This window comes from Rhincodon typus, chromosome 1 (genome assembly GCF_021869965.1).
Source record: "Rhincodon typus isolate 14 chromosome 1, sRhiTyp1.1, whole genome shotgun sequence".
Lineage (NCBI taxonomy): Eukaryota > Metazoa > Chordata > Chondrichthyes > Orectolobiformes > Rhincodontidae > Rhincodon > Rhincodon typus.
In genome coordinates, this window is record NC_063332.1 from 132,993,262 (window position 1) to 133,018,168 (window position 24,907).

The window sequence follows — 24,907 nt, forward strand, 5'->3', positions numbered from 1 at the left end:
AGGCCAAGCAGCATCAGAGGAGCAGGAAAGCTGACACTTCGGGTCTAGACCCTTCTTCAGAAGTCTTTCTTTTGACTTGATTGAACAAATAGTTGACTTCTGACTGTGGCTCCACTTAAGCTGCTGTTCAATTTATCTAAGATTTCTACTTTTTGCGCTAATATGATCACTTCTTTCTTCTAAGTGTTTCAGGATTTTGAATGGCACTTGTTGATTTTATGTTTTGACATTTTTATCAGCGAGTTAACACATTAAAAAGTTTGACCTATTGAATGGATCTCTCCAGATGATCTCACTTGTTGTAAGCATCCACTCCTTGTGATCTTTTGAATTGACATCGTGAGTAGTTAAGCGTTCTCTCTTTGGGATGACCTTGTGAGCCATTGAGTAGATCTCGAAAGTCGGCAGATCCTTGGATCGGAAATCAGCGGATAACAAGAAAAATTCAGTAATGGTCCCCTAATTTAAGAAAGGATGTAAATATGTTGGATGCAGTTCACACTAGAGTTGGAATGGGCAGTTTGTCTCATGAGGAGAGCTCGGCTTGTAGCCGCTGGAATTCAGAAGAGTGAGGCGTTATGGTAAACATTCAGGCAGTCTCCAGGTTGCAGGCCAGGCAGCATCAGAGTAGCAGGAAAACTGACGTTTCGGGTCTGGACCCTTCTTCAGAAAACAGACCCGAAACGTTAGATTTCCTGCTCCTCTGATGCTGCCTGGCCTGCTGTGTTCATTCAGCTCCACACTTTGTTATCTCAGACGCCAGCATCAGCAGTTCCTACTATCCCCCAGGTTGCAAGCGGGTTCTGTTCCTGCGTCCGTTTGCAAGTCCATTTGTACGCAATTTGGAACACAGTATCGGACAGTATAAAACAGATGTTCATAAGTATTAGAAACGTTTCTATGTCGGGTCTTTAAAATTACACCCCGATCTCGGATTAAGTATGTTTGTAAGTCAGATGTTCGTACGTTTACACGATGGTTGTGGAGTGTATGCTCCTTCTTCTGTTACTGTTTAAAAATCGGAATTGCCCTTTTTAAACAGGGGAATTTTTTTTTCTTTGAGGGGGGTGAGTATTTTTGGAACTCTTCCTGAAAAGGTTCTGGGAGTACGAGGATTTTGAAAACAGAGGTAAATAGATTCTTTAACAACAACTGTCTGAGGAAGCGTCACTCGACCGGAAATGTTAACTAGGATTTCTCTGCACAAATGCTGCCTGCCAGACTCGCTGAACTTTTCCAGTAACTTCTGTTTTTGTTTCTGATTTACAGCATCTGCAGTTCTTTCGGACTATCAGGAGTAAGCAAAATTTTATTTAAGGTTGCAATCAGATCAGCCATTATCTTACTGAATGGCCTCCTCCTACTCGTTATGTTGGTTTGTGAACGCGTTGGTTGTCTTACTGACTCAGTGAATTGAAAATGAAGAATTATTCCGGCGTCTTTGTTAAAAATGTAACTATTCATTATTGTGCCACAGAGTCGCACTCGCTCTTGGACTGTATTGCACACAACATCCGCTCCCTGCTGCCCGTGTTGACCGTTACGACCGTTGTTTCAGTTCGTCGCCGTAATCACTGCGTGCTCTGTCCCGAGAGCGCTCGCGATCGTTGTCATAGAAACAGTGCCGGCGTCGTGAATCACAGTGGCTGGAGGTGGAGGAGAAAGTAGTAGTTGCTGCTCAGCTCCTGAAACCTTTTCTCCCGACCTTCCTCACACTGGCTAACTCTTGTTTCTTTCGACCGGGACCGGTGAGAATTGCGTTACTTTTTGGTCGTTTTTTTGTGTCTCCCGAACAACTTTGCACCTTCCAAACCACTTCAGAGTTCTATGATTGGTAACTTTTACTACTCCTTCTTTCCATTTAACACTGAATCGTTAAGTTACTTAACTAACTATAGGCTGCAAATATTTATGTGTATAACTTATATTTTTTTTAAATCCATTACTGACAATTGTTTGCAATTATCAAGTAACTTACAAGCTCGACTGGCTTTATGAAATTCTTAAGTATGCTTCCCGAAGTCAACGATAAACTGATTTTTGTGGCTGAGGAAACTTTCTCTGAAGATGCGAATTATCTGACTTTTCAAAGTAAATCTGAAAACAGCAATGAGTCAGATTCTTAAATATAGGCGAGTCGAGGGTTACTGGAAACAGGCGAGAAAGGGAAGGTGAGACCAAGGCTGGAACAGCCGCCATCTTATTGAATAGTAGAATAGATTTGAGAGAACTAGGGTATAATCCTGTTTCTTAGCTTCTCGTTATATCACAATGCATTTTTTTGAAAACCCCAATGTGGACATCTTTTGAAATGTGGCTGCCACCTGGACCTGATTTAAAGGTTATTATCTATGTCAGTGCTGTCAAATTTGAACTTCTAACTGTTGGCATGGAATCGCATGCAGAGCTTTATCCTGACCAATTCGATTATGAACAAGACACTATTAATGAGGTACTAGACAGATGGAATTGATATAGTGGCTATTGGTAATAGTAGCATATCTTCAATTTGGATAGCAGAATTAAACTGTAAAATCAGTTGAGTTGGTGAATAAGGTGCTGCATGAAGGTGTGAGAACCTGGTGGTGACAATATTCATTACATATTTGTATAACGTTGTTTTTCAATTTGTTTGCTAGGATTTTGGTCTACAGAATCTTCAGCATAGGGCTCACGGAATCAATGAAAGTAACAGTTCCAAAAGTGTCATATTGGACTTGAAACATTAAATCTGTAACTCTCTCCACAGATGCTGACAGACCTGCTGTGTTTTTCCAGTGCTTTGTGTTTGTTTCAGTGAAAGCAACCATCAACTTTGGTCTCAAACCTGCACTGTCAAGGAATGCTGTGATACTGATCCATGGAGATGGTGTAGTAGAATAACAACCACCTCTTGGAGTAAGATTCCCATTACTGCTTTCCTCAGTTGCTTTAGAGATGGCTAGCCTGTTCTGGGACTTGCCTGTTGAAATTTACTATTACAACTTGCATCATATATATAAATCCAGTTTAAAAAAAATCCAATTTTTCCAGTCTCAAAAATCAGGGATTTTTTGTATTTACTTAGTATATAAGTCTTGGCCCCTGATTCTCCAAGCTCTGAACTGAGAGCACTGCATGTTTGATCCTGCACTACCCTCTCCACTACCCTGTAACTGTTGGCTTTTTCTCATTAGTTGTGGAGTTGAAGTGACTTTTTCCCTATAGGGCCTTGGGAGCTCAGTTGTTTCAAGATTGACTTCACCGCCCTAAGTGAGACCAGGCAGTGAGGGGAAAGCTAGCTCAAGGAACACAGTGGTTGCTACATCTTCTGCTGGAAAGTAAATCAGAACAAGACTGCTGCATCGACAGAGTTTAAAAATGAACTCTTTATCGATCTCAGAGACTCTCCATAAACAAATGCCTCTTGACCCTCACTCAGCCTTGTCCAGAACCAATGCACTACAGTGCTCAGCACATATACCCAAATGGTGGATGTTGCAGAGATGAGTCCAAAGAGGAATTTTACACCAAGCTCAACCAATCCCCAGCCCAAATTCCAACGGGCAACAAGTAAACCTCTTTAGTACTTCAACACCAATGTTGGAAAGAATACAGACAGGGTAGAAGGAGTTGAGATGGTGGTGAGCTGTCCAGCATTTGGCTACTCACCCTTTTTGTGGAGAGCATCCTGACTCTGACCACCTTGAGTGACTGACTGTTTCTAAGCTCCTGGACTAGTATTATAGGCTGCCGTTGACTTACTGTGCCAGACTGTGACTGCCATAGTGTTAAGGTCTAAGATGGGGTGGAATTTGTTAAATGTGTTCAGGAAAGTTTCCTCAAGCAGTATAGAGAAGGTCCTAATCAGGAAGGGACAAAACTCGACCTCCTCTTGGGAAATAGGGCAAGACAGGGGACTGAGGCGACAGTGGGGGAGCACTTTGGGACTAGTGACCGTAGTTCTATTAATTTTTAAATAGTTATGGAGAAGGACAAAACTGGTCCACAGGTTCAAGTTCTAAGTTGGGGCAAGGCAAATTTTGATGAAATTAGACGGGAGCTTGCAGGGTTTGATTGGAGTAGTTTTTTTGCAGGCAAAGGGACCACTGGCAAGTGGGTGGCCTTTAAAAGTGTGATAGGTAGAGTCTAAGGTCTACATGTTCCTATGAGGGTGAAGGGCAAGGTTGGCTGGAGTAGGGAACCCTGGATGACAAGTGATATTGAGGCTTTGACCAGAAAAAAGAAGAAGGCATGGCTCAGGAGCAGGCAGCTGGGATCAAGGGAATCCCTGGAGATATAGAGGAGTACAGGAGTTTACTGAAGAAGGAAATCAGGAGGGCGAATAGGGGGCACGAGATAGCTTTGGCTGAGAAAATTAGGGTGAATCCAAAGAGATTATTTAAGTATATTATAGGAAAATGAATAACTAGAGAGGGAATAGGACCCCTCAAGGACCAAAATGGACATGTATGTACAAAACCACAGGAGATGGATGAGGTCCTCAATGAATATTTCTCCTCTGTTTGCCATGGAGAAAGACTTGAAGACTTGGGAACTTGGGGAAGTTAGTGGCGATGTCTTGGGAACAGTCCATATCACAGTAGAGGAGGTGTTACAAGTATTAGAATGTATGAAGGTGGATACATTTCCTGGTCCTGACCAGATATATCCAAGAACCCTGCAAGATGCTAGAGAAGAAATTGCAGGAGCCCTGGCAGATATATTTGCATCATCGTCAGCCACGGGTGAGGTCCGGAAGACGGGAGGGTAGCGAATGTTGTGCTGCTATTCAAGAAGGGCTACAAAGAAAAGCCTGGGAATTATAGACCAGCAAGCTTAACATCTGTGGTGGGTAAGTTACTTGAGAAGATTCTGAGGGATAAGAGACACATGCATTTAGAAAGACAGGATTTGATTAGGAGTAGTCAGCATGGCTTTGTGCGTGGGAGATTATGCCTCACAAATTTGTTAGAGTTCTTTGATGAAGTGACCAGGAAGGTTGATGAAGGCAGGTTGGTAGATGTAGTCTACATGGATTTCACTAAGGCCTTCGATAAGGCTCCACATGGTAGGCTGCCCTGGAAGATTAAATTGCATGGAATCCAGGGACAGTGGCAAATTGAAGACACAATTGGCTTGATGGTAGGAAGCAGAGAGTAATAGTGGAAGGATGCTTGGCAGACTGGAGGCCTGTGACGAGTGGTGTCCCTCAGGGGTCGTTGCTGGGCCCATTGTTTGTTATCTATATCATTGATTTGGATGAGAATGTACAAGGCATGATTAGAAAGTTTGCAGATGACACTAAAATAAGTGGTACCATGGACAGCGAGGAAGGTTATCAGAAATTGCAGCAGGATCTTGATCAGCTGGTTAAGTGGGCCGAGAAATGGCAAATAGCGTCTAATATAGATAAGTGTAAGGTGTTGCATTTTGGAAAGTCAAATCAAGGTGGGTGTTTTATGTTGAATGGTAGGGCCTTAAGGAGTTTAATGGAACAGGGGAACCTTAGAGTTCAGGTGCACGGTTCTCTGAAAGTGGAGTCACAGGTAGACAGGACAGTGAAGAAGGCTTTTGGCATACTGGCCTTCATCAGTCAGGGCATGGGGTATAGAAGTTGGGAAGTTATGTTGCAGTTGCACAGGACGTTGGTGAGGCCACACTTGAAGTATTGTGTTCAGTTTTGGTCACCTTGCTATGGGAAAGCTGTTATTAAATTGGAAAGAGTGAAGAAGAAATTTACAAAGATGTTACCAGGATTCGAGGCACTGAGTTATAGGGAGAGGCTGGACAAGCTAGGACTTTTTTCTTTAGAGCACCGGAGACTGAGGGGGGATCTTATAGAAGTGTATAAGATCATGAGAGGCTTGGATAGGGTGAATGCACTCAGCCTTTTTCCAAGGGTTGGGGAATTGAGGACTAGAGGACATCAGTTTAAGGTAAGAGGGGAAAGAATACATTGGAATTTGAGGGACAACTTTTTTACACAGAGGGTGGTACACATATGGAATGAGCTACCAGTGGAAGTGGTTGAGGCGGGTACATTAACAACATTTAAAAGGCATTTGGATGAATACATGGATGGGAAAGGTTTAGAAGAATATGGGCTGAGTGCAGGGAAATGGGGTCACTATGGATGGACATTTTGGTCAGCATGGACCCATTTGGGCCAAAGGGCCAGTCTCTGTGCTGTAGGACTCTCTGACTCTATGACCCCCTGAGCAAAGGCTATCTTCCTTGACTTCAGGAATCATGATAAAATTCCTAACTGTGTGTACGCTAAATGGCGCGACAATATAGCAAGTAATACTGTCAGTATGGTATCATTGGCTTGGGGGCACTATGCAAAAAGGCAATGCAAGACAGGAATGCTGCAAGCAACCTAGTAGACTCAAAGCAAATGAGCACTATGAAAACAAGCAAGCAGGCCGGAGGTGCAGCCTGGTTCAAACCATAAGCTGGGAATGTGTCCCTGAAAGCATATTCTGTTCTCAGCTATGTTACAGTGATAGTTGCTGGTGCAACTTGAGGGGCAGCATCGAAATGCAGAAGCATTCTGAAAGTGGATTGGAGATGTGCCGTGAGGGTTCTTAGAGCATGGGATATGTCAGATGGCAATGTCAGTGAATGTTAGGTACATGTGGCTGGTTATCATGGAGCATATCCCAGAGGTTTGTGTAAAGTATCCAATATGGAAGTCCTTTGGAGCAAACAGCAAACCAAAGTCATCGGGTACCCACTATAACTTCCATGTCCTGAATTCTCAACGTCTAGTTTGTTAGGCTTGTTTGCTCAAATAATAAGTTAATATTAAAGAGCCAAATAGTACTGTTTATAAGGCATTCAACAATCTCTGCTTCCTCTTGATTGGCAACTCATTGTTGCCTAGCAAGAAATTTACCTTGCCTTGACAGCTGTATGAAAGGTGCAGTGAGTTGCTGTTGACACTTGGATTGACCTCGCCAGCCTTCTCATGCAATTCTGCCACAAATCTTGCTAAAGTCCACTTTGTTCAGGCTCCTATAAGATTCATTCCTCTGTCTTCAGTGTAAACGTGCTTGACTCCATTGCGCAACATGCTACCTACCACCATCTCAGCTCAAGTCTAACCTGGCTTGAAGTAGAGAAGGCAACTTATAAGGGACCACATATTTTTCTTTTTACACAATACATTTGAAACTGCTATTTGCTAAAAAGTACCAGAAGGAGCTTTTTTTTCTGAAACTTTAAGATCAGGAGAATTGTATGGAATGCATTTTAGCTGTATAAGATTGACACTGTATAAGACAGCATAGCCTAATGACAGCTTGTGGATTAGTCCATCTGGAGTTTGTTAAAGATCTGTGAAAGCTGTGCACTCAGAAACATCGGGAGCCTGCAAGCAAGAAATAGTTCAGCGTGAAAACACAAAAAAAGCTTAAATTCAAACACGATAAAAGACTTGGGTTGAGCCAATTAACCTGGCTATTGAATGGAAGATCGACAATCACTAACCATGTCATGTCATCGTTCCTAAGATGTTTGGATAAGTACAGAAATAGGAAAGGTTTGAAGGGATATGGGCCAGGAGCAGGCAGGCGGGACTAGTTTGGTTTGGGATTATGTGCGGCATGGATTGGTTGGACCAAAGGGTCTGTTTACATGCTGTATGACTCTATGACTCTATGTGGTCAGACTTTGTTTTTCCTACATCTATCTTTTCCGCCCATAATTACATTTGTGTCCCACAGATATTTATGAATGAATGTAGGCGCGCTTAGGGTTTTAAAGGACAAGAGCTTAGTAGTAAATTAGTAATTAAATTTTTCACCAGTTGTTAAACAATATACTTGTTTACAATAAATAGAGTTATTTTTCTGTTAATGCACATTCCACCCTTAGAAGGGCACAACGGATATAATGTTCACTGTCCAACAACTGTAAGAAATGCAGAGGACGGGACCAATCCTTGTTCCTGACCTCTTAAATCTTAAGGCCTTAGACACTGTCAGATGCAAGGGATTATGAAGGGTTCTTCTCCATCCTGTCTGCCCTCAAACATTTATCATGTTCTCTGCCTACTCCAGAAGGGCAGAGGAAACACTTAAAACATACCCTGAAAGCCTCACTGGAAAAGTGCAACAGCCCCATCAACACTTGAGAAACCTGGCCCATGGCACCAAAAAGAAGGGCAAGAATCTGAGAAAGATCCATCCATGCACCTCAAGTCTCATGGCCAATTCCAAGCTGAGAAAGGAGCGAGTGACACCCATGCATTCTGAGCCACCTCTAGCAGAGACTGTAGGTCATGTATTGGAGTCTTTTGTCACCAGAGAGCTCATTTTTAATATGGAAGCAAGTTCCCTTCAATCATGAGGGACTACAGAAGGGAGAGAAGATATCTACCTGCATTTCACCACCTCCTTAACTACAAAATGTTTTCCTTACAATAGAATAGCCTTTATTGTCACGTGCACTCAAATGAGTGCAGTATAAACTTTGTAATGTTGCCTCGCTGCCATCTTAGGTACAAGGCACCTAGGTACAGATACTTTAAGTGTTGTTACAGAATTGAAATAGTGAAAAAGAAGACTAGCATGGCAACTATAAGGTTCACAAAACAAGGCATGCATTTGTGGGATAAAAAGTCCAAAATGAGAATAAAAAGTATCTTTAAAGTACTCAAGTTATAGTCCTTTTTTACTGAATCCATACCCGCTGGGCTTCAGAGCATGAGACCTTGTTGCCTCCATGTGTTGGCCTCTGTCCAGGACCCACTTCCCCGGCTGGCCTGGACTCGCTCTGCTCTCAGTCTGGCCACAACTTGGCTCCTAGCTCAGCCCACGCGTGTTCTGCTGCCGCTCCACCCATCACTCACTTCCGGGACTCGGCCCACACTTGCTCTGCTCCCAGTCTGGGCTCTGGCCATGACTTGTTTCCGGAACTGGGCTAGCACTTGCTCTGCTGCTGCTCTGGCCGCGACTCGCTTCCGGGAATCGGCCCGCACTCGCTGTCCTCATGCTCTGTACTCCAGCCACGACTTGTTTCCAGGACTCCACCCATGCATGCTCTGCTCCTGCTCTGGCTGTGACTCATCTCGCATCAGGCTGGTCTCAGACTCCGTACTCCATTCCCTCCAGGTAGGGTACTTTAAGAAGTTAACAGTTGGGTAGGTTGGGAGTGGGGAAGAAAATCTGCAGCAAGAGGAAATAAGAGTAAGAAAAAGGAGGAGGAACTGACGAGAAAAGGAGCTTTGGCTGGAGTATCTTACACTGCTGCCATTTTAACTGAAAATGGAAATAATAGTTAGTCTCAATTTTTTTTATCCCACAAATGCATGTTTTGTTTTCTGAACCTTATAATTAGAGTTAAGGCATCAAGCAGTGAGTGCAAGCTGTGATGCAGAAATACGCAGGAGTTTAAGACCTATTTTTTGTGTTGGGTGACAATGACATTTCAAAATTTCAACAACCATATGCATACCAATGGTTATATTTTGCACTGTATATGTTGACCACTGTTTTTGAATGGATTTTTGAGGCTTAAGAGGTTGATTAATGTGTTGTTATCAATGGTATTCCTACATATTGAATTTACTTTTACTTAATTTACATGGCATTTGTTATAGACTAAATAAAAACCGAAAGAACTGCGGATGCCGTAAATCAGGAACAAAAACAGAAGTTGCTGGAAAAGCTCAGCGGGCCTGGCAGAATCTGTGAAGAAAAAATCAGAGTTAACATTTTGGGTCCGGTGACCCTTCCTCAGAACTAGTCTATAATTGTTTGTTATAGACTACTTCTTTATCCTGTACACTAGATTGGTTCCTGAGATGAAGGGATTGTAATCGGAATAGAAATTCAGCAAGTTAGACCTATACGCATTAGATTTTAAAGATCAAAAGGTGTTTTTATTGCAACATATAAGATCCTGAGGGCCTGTGACACCATAGATGCTGAAAGGGTATTTCCTCTTTAGAGGTATGGGATAGTATAGAATTAGGAGCAGGGATGAGAAAGTTTTACTGTTGGTGGATTTCCAACTTTTGAATGATGAAATTCCCCCTTATTTAATTCTTTCTTTGACCTCTCAAACTGCCATCTCCAATGTGGCCAAAATCAGGAGGAAATATTCTCAGCCTAGAAAATCTCTAATCATTATGAGGTGGGGAGCAAGACTCCAGAAAGTTACATTTGGTCTTGCAGCAGTCTATAGTTTGATGCTGTGACCCATCACACCTGGAGGACATGCTTTTTGTGCTGGCCTTTTGTTAGACCCAGAGAGTCTCACAGCTCCAAGATGAAGGGAGCAGTGGACCCCAAGTTTTGACAGGGTTCGGCAAGTCAGGGAGAAGAAGCAAAGCTCCAAGAGTGGCTGCTGACTGAGTGGAGGTAGGAGCTGCTGAGTGAGCGAGTGACAGGGGATTTAGAGGGAAGGAAGTGTGGGATATTTGGGGAGGTTTGCTTCTGAGTGGGTGAGTTGAGGATTTAGGAGCAGGGCATATGTGAGGAGGTGATGGGGAAATGGGCTTTACTGAACCATTGACTGTTACTTCTTTTTGAAAATTTCTTTGAAGGTCTTCTGAGGAATATTGCTGATATTTAATTACTGTTTCATTGTCTTGTTGATTACTTGCTGAAAGCAAATTGGCCTTTTCTTTACAGGATAGAGGCTTTTCCTTTGTTGCCTAAAGTTATCGGTTTTGATATCATCAATAGAAGCTGTATGGAACATTGTTGACCCCTTAAATAATTTTAAAATTGCACTGGTTTAAAGGCAATTGGGTTCAGCCTTGTTGGAAATTCATGACTTGCCTCCTTGGGTTGGAACAAACAGTTACCATCGAGACAGAGGCTTTCATTGCAGATAACCAAATGACCAAGGCCCATCTCAGAGTTCAAGTGGCAACTCATTAGTATTTCTTCATAAAGGATAGATGTAACTTGCAGTTCTACTGTGTAGGGATTTTTCTTAGAGACACTCACCTCTAGCAGGTTATAAATCAATAATTAGTATTCCCGTTCCATCAGGAGATACCTGTGATAATCGGTTGGTGTTGACTTCTGAGATGTTTTGGAAGGTTGCTGAGTCCAGTCATGAGATTTTTCATAGCAGACATGTTTGGGCTCTTTATTGTGTTTATAAAGACATGTATGAAAGTTTTTTTTTAACTGTTTGTGACACAAAATACAGGACATAGTTTCAAGATAAGGGGTATCCAATTTAAAATGAGCAAGAATTTCTTCCATTAGAGTTGTTAGTCTTTGGAATTTTCTTCCCCACAAAGTAGTGAAAACTGAGTTGCTGACAATATTCAAAGTCAGAAATCACATGACTCCAGGTTATAGTCCAACTAGGTGAAGTGACTTCACCTGATGAAGAAACAGCACTCTGAAAGCTTGTGATTTCAAATAAACCTGCTGGACTATAACCTGGTGTCATGTGACTTCTGACTTTGCACCTCAGTCCAACACTGGCACCTCCACATCATGACCATATTCAAAGCTAGTTTACAGAGATTTTTGATCTGCAAGGGAGTCGAGCATTACACAGCCACTAGTGGGGCAAGCTAGTGCACATTGGTAAGGTTTCCATTCCTCATAAATTGGGAGGTGTAACAGCAGGAAGGGCATCAGGTTGTGAAACCACTCACCAAATCTAAAAATAATGATTGATATGAAGGTGATAAACTAGTATTGTGGTGACCCCGGTGAAAGGGAATGGCCAATCAAACAACCAACTAAGGAAGTCAAGGGAGGAATAGCAGGAAAATGGACTTAACTCCATAATTTAGCCACTATTTTATACATTGGTGAAAGAGGCTCAAGGGTCCAGAAACCTAGTCCACTCATTTCTTATGAGTTGAAATTACTTTTCAGCTTTTCTTAATGTCTCACTATTTTTGACCTTCTTTCCTTCTGCCCAAATATTTCCCTCTAATTATCCCAGTGCCTTAAAATTTCAACTATATTCAATTTTCCATTGTTCTTGTAATCTCTGCATCTATCCTAACTTATGAACAGTTTATCCCAGAAAGTTGAGTGTTATTATTGCAATTAAATTCTAGTGAGATTTGTGTAATTTCTTATTCTTTCTTAAGATGGAAATTGGCCAAATATTTGACAGGTTGAAAATGTTGAGTAAAAACCAAAAGAACTGCGGATACTGTAAATCGGAAACAAAAATAGACTGCTGGAAAAGCTTAGCAGGTCTGGCAGCATCTGTAGAGATAAGTTAATGTTTTGGGTCGAGTGACTCTTTCTCAAAACTCATTAAAATGTTAATTCTATTTGATTAAGTATCATCTGCCGCCAAACCCACCACATGGAGAGTACAAGATTCTGCCCTCTGTCTTCTTGTTTTGCTGTCACAATTTAACTAAGTAGTAGAGTGTAGAGCTGGATGAACACAGCAGGCCAAGCAGCTTTACATCCAGCTCTACACCTTGTTATCTCAGATTCTCCAGCATCAGCAGTTCCTACTATCTCCTTAACTAAATAGTATTCTGGTTTTATCTGTTCAATATCTATGACTATCACCTCTTTGTCCCCTTTTATCATATTAAATTCTGGTCTAGAATGTCCAGATTCTGTGCTGTATATCCACCATAATTCAAATACAAGAAACATATTGGTGGTAGAGGACTTAAAAAAAAGATTTCTACTGGGATTCTTAACTGGTGGAAGGATAAAGAGGAAATAGAAATTTTGCCATATATTGAAGTTTATATGTTGTATTCTCTGTTCACAGGTATTCAATAGTGACGGAATTTTCTGGCTATCCAACTATAAAGTTAAAATGTCAGTAGTTGAAAAGCAATGTTCAACTGAGACACAAGCCGAAATGCAGGAACAGCTGCAAAATTGCAATTTGCCACCCAATAGGCAATTTCAGAGGCCCACGACGAGGTGAGTGTTTGTTGTAATAACATGTTGGATGAGTTTTCTATTTCCATTACAATGCTGCCAGAATTCGTACGAAATATCAACTTCCCCTGCTTAAAATATATGTGAAAATAAGCTAAATAATTTTTAATGGAAGTTGCATATGTTTCATATTTATATCAGCCTTTTGCACAAAACAAAGATCCTTTTAGTCTAATTGGGTTTGTACTGATGAGCATATACAGTATACTCAATTTCACAAGATGTGGAAGTCCATTTGATCCGTATGTGTTATTCTACATGAAGATCCCCTATAGTTTCCCGATTGTGGCATCAGTTATTAGTGTTTTCCACTTTTATATTTCGAAGTAAATTGATCTTTTTGTGTGTAGTGACACTGTTACAAATCTTATTTGACCTTTTAGTAATTTGAACTTATGGGCAGAATTTTGTGGAAGCTATGGGCGTCACGACCACTAGCTAGAGAGCTGTCAAAGTTCCCACATTGTCTCTGTCTCTTTCTGGGGAGACCCACCACATCTTGAGCCTCTCTTGCAATTTTCAGGCTGCAATGGGCCTTCTTCTAGGATTAAAGACCCCAGGGACTGAAATGTGCCTGCCATCAGCCATCAAATGCCAAATGCCATCAGCTTCTTAGCCCAAGTGAGTTCCTCCCTGACCAACCCCTGCCCCCACCACCACCACCACCACTCCCCCAACCAAAGCCCCTGGAACTATAGACATCTGACTGGAGGCCGCCTCTCGCTGCTGCATGAGTACCAGTAGCAGCAGAACGAGGCCCTTAAGTTGGCAATAGTTGATACTTAAGTGCTTAATCAGCATGAAGGTGGGAAGGTGGCAGGGTCCTGTCCTATCTGATTAAATGTCCTCCTGCACCGTACTAACCACAATGGAGGATACAAGATTCTAACCTATATCCTCTCGTTTGCTGTCAATATTTAATCAAGCAGCATTCTGGTTTTATCTGTTTGATATCTATGACTACCACCTCTTTTCCCCTTTCAACATTTTAAAAATATGAAGGTAGTGTGGCAAAATGATGTTTAGTTTGAAGATCAATAGTAATATTGTTGAATGGCAAACTAGCCTTTGGGGGCTGAATATTCTACTCTTGCTACTAATTACTATGAGGTTAATTTCAGATTTACATATTGCAAAACATTTCCCCCATCAGCAGCAGGTTTCTGGAGACATGAGTGCATTCATGATGACTCAGGTGCATGTGGCTTCCAGTGCAGTATGCATGTCGGACTGCTCGAACATGGTTTGGTGTCATTTCTGCTTGCACGTTCCAGATTTTGCATGACTATACAATGCTATGCAGGTAATGTTGTGCTTTATTGAGGCATTTTACAGTGGGAAATACAATAAAATATGTGAAAACCTTTCATGTGTTGCCATGGCACAGCACCATCTTGATAGTTCAGGAATAAGAAGAAAAATGAAAACATACCACTTAAAGAGAAGTCTTTCTACGTCTCATCTCACTGCTGGGCTCACCTTGAAATCGCCTTGTTGCTTTCTGCCAGTGCTTTGCTGCCACCAGCGTTGGACCTAACCAACCTTAACTGATCCTCAGGCACCATCTTTTGCTGCTGGGCCTACTTTGCTGACGTCACCTCTGCTAATGTAGCAGCTTCTCTCCCACGCTGGGCTTGCTGTCCGCAGCCATGAGCCCAGGTTGGGATAGCGGATGTTGGTGCCATCCAAACTCTTCACAGAAATACGTAAGGTAAAGGTAAGAAAACAAGTGGACTGAGTAGGCAAGCCCTGAGCCAGGAGCCCTACTCCGCTGCTATATTTGGCTCTGAAGACTCAATTCTGTATGAACATTGCATTCTGCATTAGTAGAATGTGTGCTGTTAGAGATTAGCACATGCAAAGGACTGCAACATCAGCAGATTTAACCTGAAATTGCACATTTTAATACAGCCGTCAGAACATTAGAAAAATGAACGCTGTCCCCACCCACGAGGGAGTCCCGACCACTGAGCTATGAGACCACCATCATCTTGGACACTTTCTGTGATGAGTATTGAAGTACTGTATCTGAGTGGTTCAAAAAGTGGAACTTCATTTTCAGTAGACCAGTCACCTGATCTGTGGTTGCCCTTGTTGAGACATGGGTGACATTCTTACAGTCCTTGGTGGTATCTTGTGGATTTCTAGCTAGTGACATCAATGAGTCTTCTGCAGTTATTCCCAGTGTTGAAACCATCATTATTTTATTTTTATCATTTTTTGTTTGGAGTCGTGAACTGTGAGCCAGAAGGTGAAGGTGAACTTTGAGTTGTGAACAGTAACTTGTTTTTTAAAAATAGAGTACAAATGAGGCCAGACCTGGAGGTTAATTACACATTTATTCTTGGCAGATCTTCGGATTTAACTAGGGCCTCACAGGGAGCCCAGTGTCATCCAGTATAACAATAAGAAAACAGTGTTTGTGTTGGGTTTGAACTGTGTTTAAGTCAGAAGGGTTATAGCTGCCAAAGCTACAGGAAGGAGGTCTGATAAACTGGTCTGCATTGACTGGTGTCTTCAGAAACCAAGCAAAATGCAAACCTATGTGCCTTTGATATTATGGATTGTGGAAACAGCTTAAGTGAACTGGCCAGTTAATCTAGTGTGGAGCTGGAGGAACACAGCAGGCTCCAGCATCGGCAGTTCTTACTATCTCTGGGCCCGTTAATCTCTTTTATTTTTCTTTTGATTTATCCCTTAACTGTATCTGTTCATCTGTCTGCCTGTGTGTGAAAGGGGGCTAGAATCAAAGAAGAGTGAATTTATATCATAGACATTAATTAGATTACGTTGTTGAATTTTGTTAAAACTACTGTATTCTCAATAAATTGTTAATTCTTTTGTTAAGCTGTAAATTTTGTGTCTAGTATTGGTTATTCAAGAAGTCTGGTTAGAACCATTGGGGCATTTTTGAGGGTCATTAGTATTCTAATTTTATTGTGTTTTTAATACAGGGATAGTGAGACTGATTTTGATTTGGCTGTCTGTCTCCATGTTGTAACGTCTTCTTCCAAGGAACCAGCTTACAATTCATTGAAGTGACTCAAACACTTGTGGAAATTGCAAGCAGGAGAGAATTAGTCATTGTGAGAGTTCCCTGGATTGCAGTTACAAATCTGAATTAATTGTTCTGTGTGATTACAGTCCAGTTGCACATTCATAGAATGAATACCTTTCCAGTTACTTAATGCACGTGCCTACTTCAAGGGAGCTCTCATTGTTGCATCAATACAGTTAGTAGACCTGCAGGAGTTCTGAGTATGAAGGAAAAATTGATTGCTATGGCTGCCCCACTAGGAATCCAAATGCAATTTCAGAAAATCATGAGCTTTTTCTGAAAAGGGTATTTGTTATCTTCTGATGTACTTGTGTGTGTGGCTGACTGGGATTTCCAATACCTCCCTCAGTAGAGCCCAGAGAATGTGGGATTGCTTCCTAGTTCAACTTCACCTAACCAATTTTAGGCTAATCTGTATCATTCCACTGGCTTCTGGTTTGGAAGCTTTTTGCACCTCTGGAGCCTCTGTTGCCACTTCCTTGCTGGTCTATGTTGAACCATCTGTACCATCTATATAGTATATTCTTTGGATCTTTCTCTTGTGACTGATCAGCCAACAGGAAGCCCTGAAGCTAGTAACAGTCTACCTCTAGCCTCCTCCTAACTCATCAAAGTGAAGCTCGTCATGGAGGTCCACAGGGTGATTGTTCTTACTGTTCACATATCCATGTACATGGTGTAAGAGCATATTGACTCGGGTAATGGATCCTCCATGTATCCTCCCTCTGACACTATGGAGCTTCCCTCTGTCACCCCTGAGACTCATTCAAGAAAGCCTTCACTTTGCCAGCATTGACTTGCCACTCAGTCCCTTGTTTGTCATTTCTGTGTACTTAGGAACCTCAGTTTTAAGCCAGCACATTTGACTGTCAGCCCCTTGGAAGTGTCACATCCCATCCTGATGCCTTCTGCACCTGCTTTGGTCAACAGGAGACATCAATGAGTGCAAAGCTAGCTTCAGCGCTTGACTTTGCTGGGATCACAATAGAAGGCATCCCGTTGGTAATGAAGCAATACAATTTCCCAGGTATGTCATGTGCACAAAAAACAAGACAGATCAAACCCAGCCTATCAGTCCACTCTCCATCAAAGTGATGGAAAGGATCGTTGACTGTGGCACTTGTAAAAAAGTAATCTGCTCATTAATATTCCATTTGGGTTCTGCCAAGAACACTCAGCTCCTGACCTCTTTCCAGTTTTGGTCCAAACATGGACGAAATCCAGAAGTGAGGTGAGAGTCATTGCTCTTGATGTCGAGGTAGCATTTGATCAAGTGTGGCCTAACAAAACTGAACTCAATGGGAATCAAGGAGAAAACTCTACTGGACAGAGTTATACTTAGCACAAAGTAAAATGTTTGTGGGAGGTCAATCATCTCACACCCAAGACATCATGTCAGGAGTTTTTCTGAGTAAGTGGGCTCAGCGAAACCACCTTGAACTGCTTCATCGATAAAGCCAGGATGATTGCACAATGTTCAGTGTCATTTGTAATACCTCAGATACTAAACCAGTCCACATCCTTATGCATTAAGACCTGAACAGCGTCCAGACTTGAGCTGATAAGCAGCAAACAACTAACATTTGTGATACCAAAGTTCCAGGGAATGATCATCTTCAACAGGAAAGAATTTAATAAATGTCCCTTTCCGTTCAATGACATTACTATTGCTGGAACCTGTAGTATCTACATCCTGAGTTTTACCATTGACCAGAAATTGAATTGGACCAGCTATCTAAATACTGTAGCCCTGAGCAGACTTGGAATGCCCAAGACAAGGATGTTGTGGGATATGCTCCATTTACCTGATTTAGGACAACTCCAGCAACGTCATTCTGAAGAAGGGTCTAGGCCCGAAACGTCAGCTTTCCTGCTTCTCTGATGCTGCTTGGCCTGCTGTGTTCATCCAGCTTTACACCTTGTTATCTCAGATTCTCCAGCATCTGCAGTTCCTACTATCTCTCTCCATCCAGGGTAAAAGCAGCCTACTTGATTAAAACTCCATTCACTGCCTCTATTCCATCTCTTCACCAGTCCACATCTGCAGCAGTACCTTTCACAGGACATGCTGCAGTAATTCACCAAGATTCCTCTGAAAATACTCTGAAATTCTCATAATATTTTGCAAAAAGACCTTTGTCACAATCACTTGCATTACCAGGTAATTATTGTTCAATTTTGGGAACATAACATACTTTGAAATTAAGAGAAAATATACTGTTGTGCCATTTTGGATGAAGCAGAAATGCTATTCTGAACTATATATATCAATAGGTGAACATTGGGAAATAGTGTATTTCAAATAAGAGGTCAGAGGGCAAGAGAGATTTTAAACTACTGATAGACAAGATAAAATATGTATCCTCCACCACTGGTAAGGTAATTGGTAAATACCATAGGGCAGCTCTCTCATTAGAGAAAGAGAGACAACTGGTTGCGGTTTAACCTGAGGGTCAAAACATCTCAGGCGAAGAGAGAGGTTGACAAGGAGAGTCCTTCATGGTAACCTCAACTGGTGTGGGAATTGAACCCACACTGTAGGTGTTATTCTGCACTGCAAAACAGCCAGCCAATCAACTGAACTAACCAACTCCCGAACTGACCACCACTGGTACATCGTGGCTGCAATATATGTAATGTTGTTGCACAGTGGAAACTCGCAGTGTATTTCTCTGATGGTCCCTCCTTCTTTGTGACCAATTACCAAGAACAAGAAGTGTCCTGTCTCCGTCCCTGCATTTTTTGTGAATTTGGGCAGGCTTTAGATGATTTTTGGTTCTCAGCCCCTCAGAGGATCTGTGAACCATAGCCTTGATTCAGGAATCTCATAGAAACGCCTTTAAGAAGGTCTTATCCATGCCCATTCTATGCACCTCATGCCCTCTCCATTCCAAGTTGACACCAACTCATGCTCTGACTACCACTTTGTCTTTTATTCATTTATGGCAAGTCATGCTCCCTATCCATTACCAAAACATTCAGTCTGTCTGACACTTGTATAGAGTGAAGGAACTGCAATTCTTTCCAAAATAAGATTTGCAGTGATACAAGTAACATTGTTAATATATATGGCTCATTGTTTCGTAGTATAGGCTAGGTGAATGGGCATGGAAGGGCTATGAGTTTGCAAAGGGAGGCTTGTGGGGTATGTTTTTAGCAGGAGTTTGCATGGAGGTGGCTTGGAGAATGGGTATGATGTGGGAGGTGAGGGCTGGAGGGCCTACCAGCATTTCATGCAATTGGGATCATGTCCCAGAGAACCAAAGCATACAGTCTAGTCAAACAACAAAGTACCGTCGATGTTAGGAATCTGAAACAAAAACAGAAATTACTGAACAAACTCAGCAGGACTGGCAGCATCTGTGGAGAGAAAGCAGAGCCAATGTTTCAGGTCCAGTGTCCCTGCTTCAGAACTGATCATAGCTAGGAGAAGATGGTATATATGCTGAAGACAGGAGTGGTGGACAGGAGAAGGAGTAAACAATATGTGGAGATCAGGCCCTGAGAGAAAGAATGAGAGAGGGAACTGCAGTTGAATAGTGGTCAGCTGGAGAGGAGGAAAAGCTGCAAGTGAAACTACAAGTGTGAAAATGGGTCACCTTTGTCCATGCTTTTCCTGGATTGAGGATTCCCTGCCACTGTGGTCATCAAAGCTCTCAGCCCTGTTTGATCCACTCTGTCCTCACCCCTTCTCTTCCCTCCCATAATACTGATAGGGTCCCCTGGCCCCCACTTTCTACTCCATCAGCATCTACATTCAAAGGATCATAAGCCACTATTTCTGCCACCTCCAATGGGATGCCATCACCAGACACACATTCCACTCCCTTCCCTTATCAGCCTTCCACAGGGATCATTCCTCTGGGACACCCTGGTGCACTTTTCCACTTGCCAGCACCTCTTCACGCCCTCATGGCGCCTTACTGTGCAATTGCAGATCGTTTAATATCTGCCCATTTACTTCCTCCCAACCTCAGTATCCAAGGCCCTAGACATACATTCCAGGTGAAGCAACAACTAACCTGTGCTTGACTCAATCTAATCAACTGTATTTGCTGCTCACTTTGAGCATTCCTCTACATTTTGGAGATGAAACGCAAACTGGCTGACCACTTTGCAGGACACTTACGTTCTGTCAGCAAAAATGACCCTAAGGTTCCAGGTGTCTCTTCAATCCACCATGGTGTTCCTTGGCCAACATTTTTAACTTAGGCCTGCTGCTGTACTCCAGCAAGGCTCAATGTAAGCTGGAAGATAGCACTTCATTTTCTGTCTGGGAACCCTGCAACCTTCAGGACTCAACATTGAGTTCAATAATTTTAGGGCCTGCGTACCTTTTTCCATGTCCTTCACACACACTCACATCATGGATCTTGTCATTATATGGGGTGCTTTTATCACTATCAACCCATTTTCACCCACTAATCACCCCCATTAAAAGCTTTCCTTTCTCCCTGGGTAACTATTATCCATTCCTTTGTCTGTCCGACTGCAGTTCCGTTTCTGTGGGCACATCCCCATCACTCTCTCACCCCAGCACCCCAACATTCACCACCCAGCTATGACCACCACCATCACGTCCTCAGCATATACTGAGGTATATATATATATAGACTCTGCTTTCTCTCTACAGATGCTGCCAGACCTGCTGAGTTTTTACAACAATTTCTGTTTCTGACCTAGATTTTCCAGCCAGCTTGCCTCGCATCTTCTTAAAAAAAACTTGTAGGATGTGGGCATTGCTGGCTTGGCCAACCTGACCCTAATTGCTCTTGAGAAGGTGGTGGTGAACATGCCATTTAGAATTGAGATGAGTTTTTTTAACCTAGAGCTGGTGAGTCTGTGGAATTCTCTGCAACTGAAAGTGATTGAAGCCAAAACATTGTATGTTTTTAGTAAGGAGACAGATATAGTTCTAAGGGCTAAAACGGCGAAAAGGTATGGGAAGAAAACAGGAACAAGATAGGAGCAAATTATTGCAGATGCTGGAATCTGTACTGAAAACAAAAATCGCTGGAGATCACGGTGGGCCAGGCAGCATCCATGGAGAGAAAGCAAGCTAAGACTGTTCATCAAAGCTGACGTGAAGTGTGGAAGGGTAGCACTTATGCAATATTTTGGAGGGCGGGATGTGGCAGTGGCAGATAGTGTGATTCAGAATGTGAGAATGGCAGAACAATGGTGCGTCTAACTGCCAGACTGGGAAGAACAGACAATACCACTGGGGTGGGGGGAGGGGAGAGAGGACACGATGACAGAGAATGTAACAAGTAAGGCTCAAAGAAAGGGAAGGAATGTGGGTTCACAATTTGAAGGTGTTGAACTCAATATTTAAGTCCAGAAGGTCGTAAAGTATCTAATCTGAAAATGAGATGCTGTTCCTCCAGTTTGTATTGTGATTCACTGGAGAATTGCAGCATGCCGTGGACAAACAAGCGAGCGTGTGAGCACAACACTGTTAAAATGACCAACTACAGGAAGGTCGGGGTCATGTTTGTGCACAGGTGTTCTGCAAAGCAGAATGAGGTATTGAGTTGGATGATCAGCCGTGACTGCATTGAATTGCAGAGCACGCTCAAAGGGCTGAATAACCTATTCCCGCTCCTATTTCCTGTGTTTCCATGACAGACCTGTGTGCTTTATTGACATTTCTGATGCCATCGTTGAGGTTGGGTGATTTGTCCTATTTCATTCCTTGGCAGGCTACTTCAGAGGGCATTTAAGACTCAACTGCACTACTGTGGATCTAGAGTTAAATGTAGGTAGATTTCCTTCCAGACTGGATTTTTTAAATGAAAATCAGCAATGGTTTCGTGGTCATTGTTAGACTAGTTTCATTTTCATTCCAGATTTTTATTAATTGAAGTCAAATTCCACCATTTGACTTGTTTTTACTCGTTCATGGGATGTGGGCGTTACTGGCTAGTCCAGCATTTATCACCCACCTCTAGTTGCCCAGAAGGCAATTAAGAGCAACCACATTGCTGTAGGCCTGGAGTGGCATGTAGCACAGACCAGGTAAAGATGACAGATTTCCTTTCCTAAAGGATATTAGTCAATCAGATGGGTTTTTAACAACAAATGGCAGTGGTGATACTGTTTCCAATAGACCAGGTTTTTTTAAAATTCCGGATCTTTTAAAATTCATTTTTCACCATCTGCCGTTGTCCTTAGAACATTAGATAACTAGTCTAGTGATATGACCATTATGCCAGCGCCTCCCCTCAAGGTTATGTATTCTGAACATGCACCCAGCTTGGGGAAAAAAAATATGATTTTCCAGTGCATTTTATTACGATGTAGAAATGAAACAAATGAAACAAACAAACACCAACGCCTCTACTTCCACGATGACTTTTACCAATTTTTATAGATGCACACAGAAAGCATCCTAGCCGGATGCAACACAGCTTGGTATGGCAACTGCTCTGCCCAAGACTGCAAGAAAGAGATAGCACAGTGTGGAGCTGGAGGAGCACAGCACGTCAGGCAGCATCAGAGGAGCAGGAAAGTTGATATTTCAGGTCGGGACCCTTCTTCAGAAATGGGGGAGGGGGAAGGGAGCTCTGAAATAAATAGAGAAGGGGTGGGGCTGGAGAAGGTAGGTGGGATGGTGATAGGTGAGTGCAGGTAGGCAGTGGTAGGGATTGGTCAGTGAGGTGGGAGAAGCGGATAGGTGGGAGAGAAGATAGACAGGTTGTGTCAGGTCAAGGAGGCGGGGATGAGAGGGAGGGTTGGTCATGGGATGAGGCCAGGAGTGGGGAGATTTTGAAACTGGTAAAGTCCACATTGAGACCATTGGGTTGTAGGCTCCCAAGGTGGAATGTAAGACGCTGCTCCTCCAGTTTCCGGGTGGCGTCATTCTGACACTGGAGGAGGCCCAGGATGGTCATGTTGCCCAGGGAGTGGGAGTGGGAGTGGAAGGGAGAGTTGAAGTGGTTTGCGACTAGAAGGTGTTGTCGTTTGTCGCGAACAGAGTGCACGTGCTCTACAAAGTGGTCTTTGAGCCTCCACTTGGTCTCACCAATGTAGAGGAGGCCACATCAGGAGCAGCGGATGCAGTAGACCATATTAGCGGATGTGCAGCTGAACCTCTGTCTGATGTGGAAGGTTTCTTTGGGTGGTTGGATGGAGGTGAGGGGGGAGGTGTAGGGGCACGTGTAGCACTTCCTGCGTTTGCAGGGAAAGGTGCCGGGGGTGGTGGGGCTAGTGGGGAATGTGAGGGAGGTGCGGAGAGAGCGGTCAATACGGAAGGCAGATAAGGGTGGGAAGAAAATATATCCTTGGTTGTGGGGTCAGATTGCAGGTGGCGGAAGTGGCGGAGAATGATACATTGAATCCAGAGGTTAGTGGGGTGTTACGTGAGGACAAGGCGGATTCTGTCTTTGTTTTTGTTGCGGGGAGGGGATGTGAGGGCAGAGGTACGGGAAACGCAAGAGATGCGGTCAAGAGCATTTTTGACCACTGAAGGGGGAAGTTGTGGTCCTTGAAATAAGAGGACATCTGGGATGTTCGGGAGTGGAACGCCCCATTTTGGGAGCAGACGTGGTGGAGGCGGAGGAATTACGAGAGTTGTGAATGCAGTCCAGTCCATTGTGAAACCAGCCTTCCTTCCGTTGACTGTCTATATTTCCTGCTCCCTTAGGAAAGCAGCCAACATAATTAAAGACCCCTCCCATCTTGTTATACTCTCTTCCACCTTCTTCCATCGGGCAGAAGTTACAATAGTTTGAAAAATCGTACCAATAGATTCAAGAACAGCTTCTTCCCTGTTGTTATCAGACTTATGGACAGACTTATATATTAGAGTTGATATTTCTCTGCACCTTTTCTGTAGCTGTAGTACTATAGTCTGCATTCTGTTTTACTACCCTTATGTACTTATGTAAAGTATGATTTGGCTGGATAGCATGCAAAACAATACTTTTGACTATATCTCAGGTAATGACAATAATAAAGCAAATTAAATCAAAAAATATACATCTATCCTCATTAAATCATTATATGGCATTTATACAATTCCTTGCCACTTTCTTAATCTACAAACTTTAGCCACATTATGTTATTTTATAATGTATCTGTTTTGATATTATATTTTCTAGTGATACAAAAAACTCTAATTATATAAGGTTGGATTAGTAAAAAATAGTCTAGCATTGTGAGTTTTAAATATCTCTACAAAACCCAAATGGTTGTAGAGTAGACAGTTCATAAATTGAACACCCTACTATGGAGTTAGCCGATACTGTGTTTGTGGATGATGTGCTGTAGTCTTCAATTGTTTTACACCCAAGTTATTTACTATATCTTGAAGAATTTTGGACATAGAGTTTGGAATCTTTGTCCAATTGTATTTCTATTGGCAGTCCATAACAAGTAAAACGTTGAGATGACTTTTTCACTGTTACTTTAGCTGTGATTTTCCTCAAACCTTATTAAATGGATCTTCCAAAACTGGTATTGGTATTAGCAGTGTTGATTTGATTATATGTTGAGGTTTTCTCACTGCCTGTCATGTATAGGGTATTTGAAAACGACACCACAACCTCATGAAGACTTTCATCCAAATGCCTATTTATCACTGCTTGAGTTTTCCATATGCCTACATGGCATTCCAGAGGAATTCTATGGGCTGCTAGTAATCTCTTGCCAATATCTGAGCGGTATTGTATTTGATTAGCAATCTTTTACAGTTCATCTTCACGTCTATGAAGAAGTCGCACCTAGCAAGGATGTGGGAACCAGGGGAGAATATCAGAATACAATGCCAGGCACACAAGATGCTAGGATACGCAGATGTCCCTAAAACAGAGAATTGTAAGTTAATTGTATCAGACGTAGTAGGAACTGCAGATGCTGGAAAATCTGAGATAACAAGGTGTAGAGCTGGATGAACACAGCAGGCCAAGCAGCATCATAGGAGCAGGAAGGCTGACGTTTCGGGCCTAGACCCCTTCTTCAGAAA

General features: G+C 42.5%; 1 protein-coding gene across 1 annotated transcript in view; it reads left to right on the plus strand.

Moving 5' to 3' along the window:
• The first annotated feature begins 1,659 nt into the window (after positions 1-1,659).
• Positions 1,660-24,907, plus strand: part of ttc29 (tetratricopeptide repeat domain 29) — a 239,492-nt gene continuing 216,244 nt past the window's right edge. The window contains exons 1-2 of the mRNA XM_048607027.1: positions 1,660-1,748; positions 12,709-12,866. Of these exons, the coding sequence (XP_048462984.1) occupies positions 12,757-12,866 (110 nt within the window). The 5' untranslated portion in view covers positions 1,660-1,748; positions 12,709-12,756. The remainder of the gene's footprint in view (positions 1,749-12,708; positions 12,867-24,907) is intronic.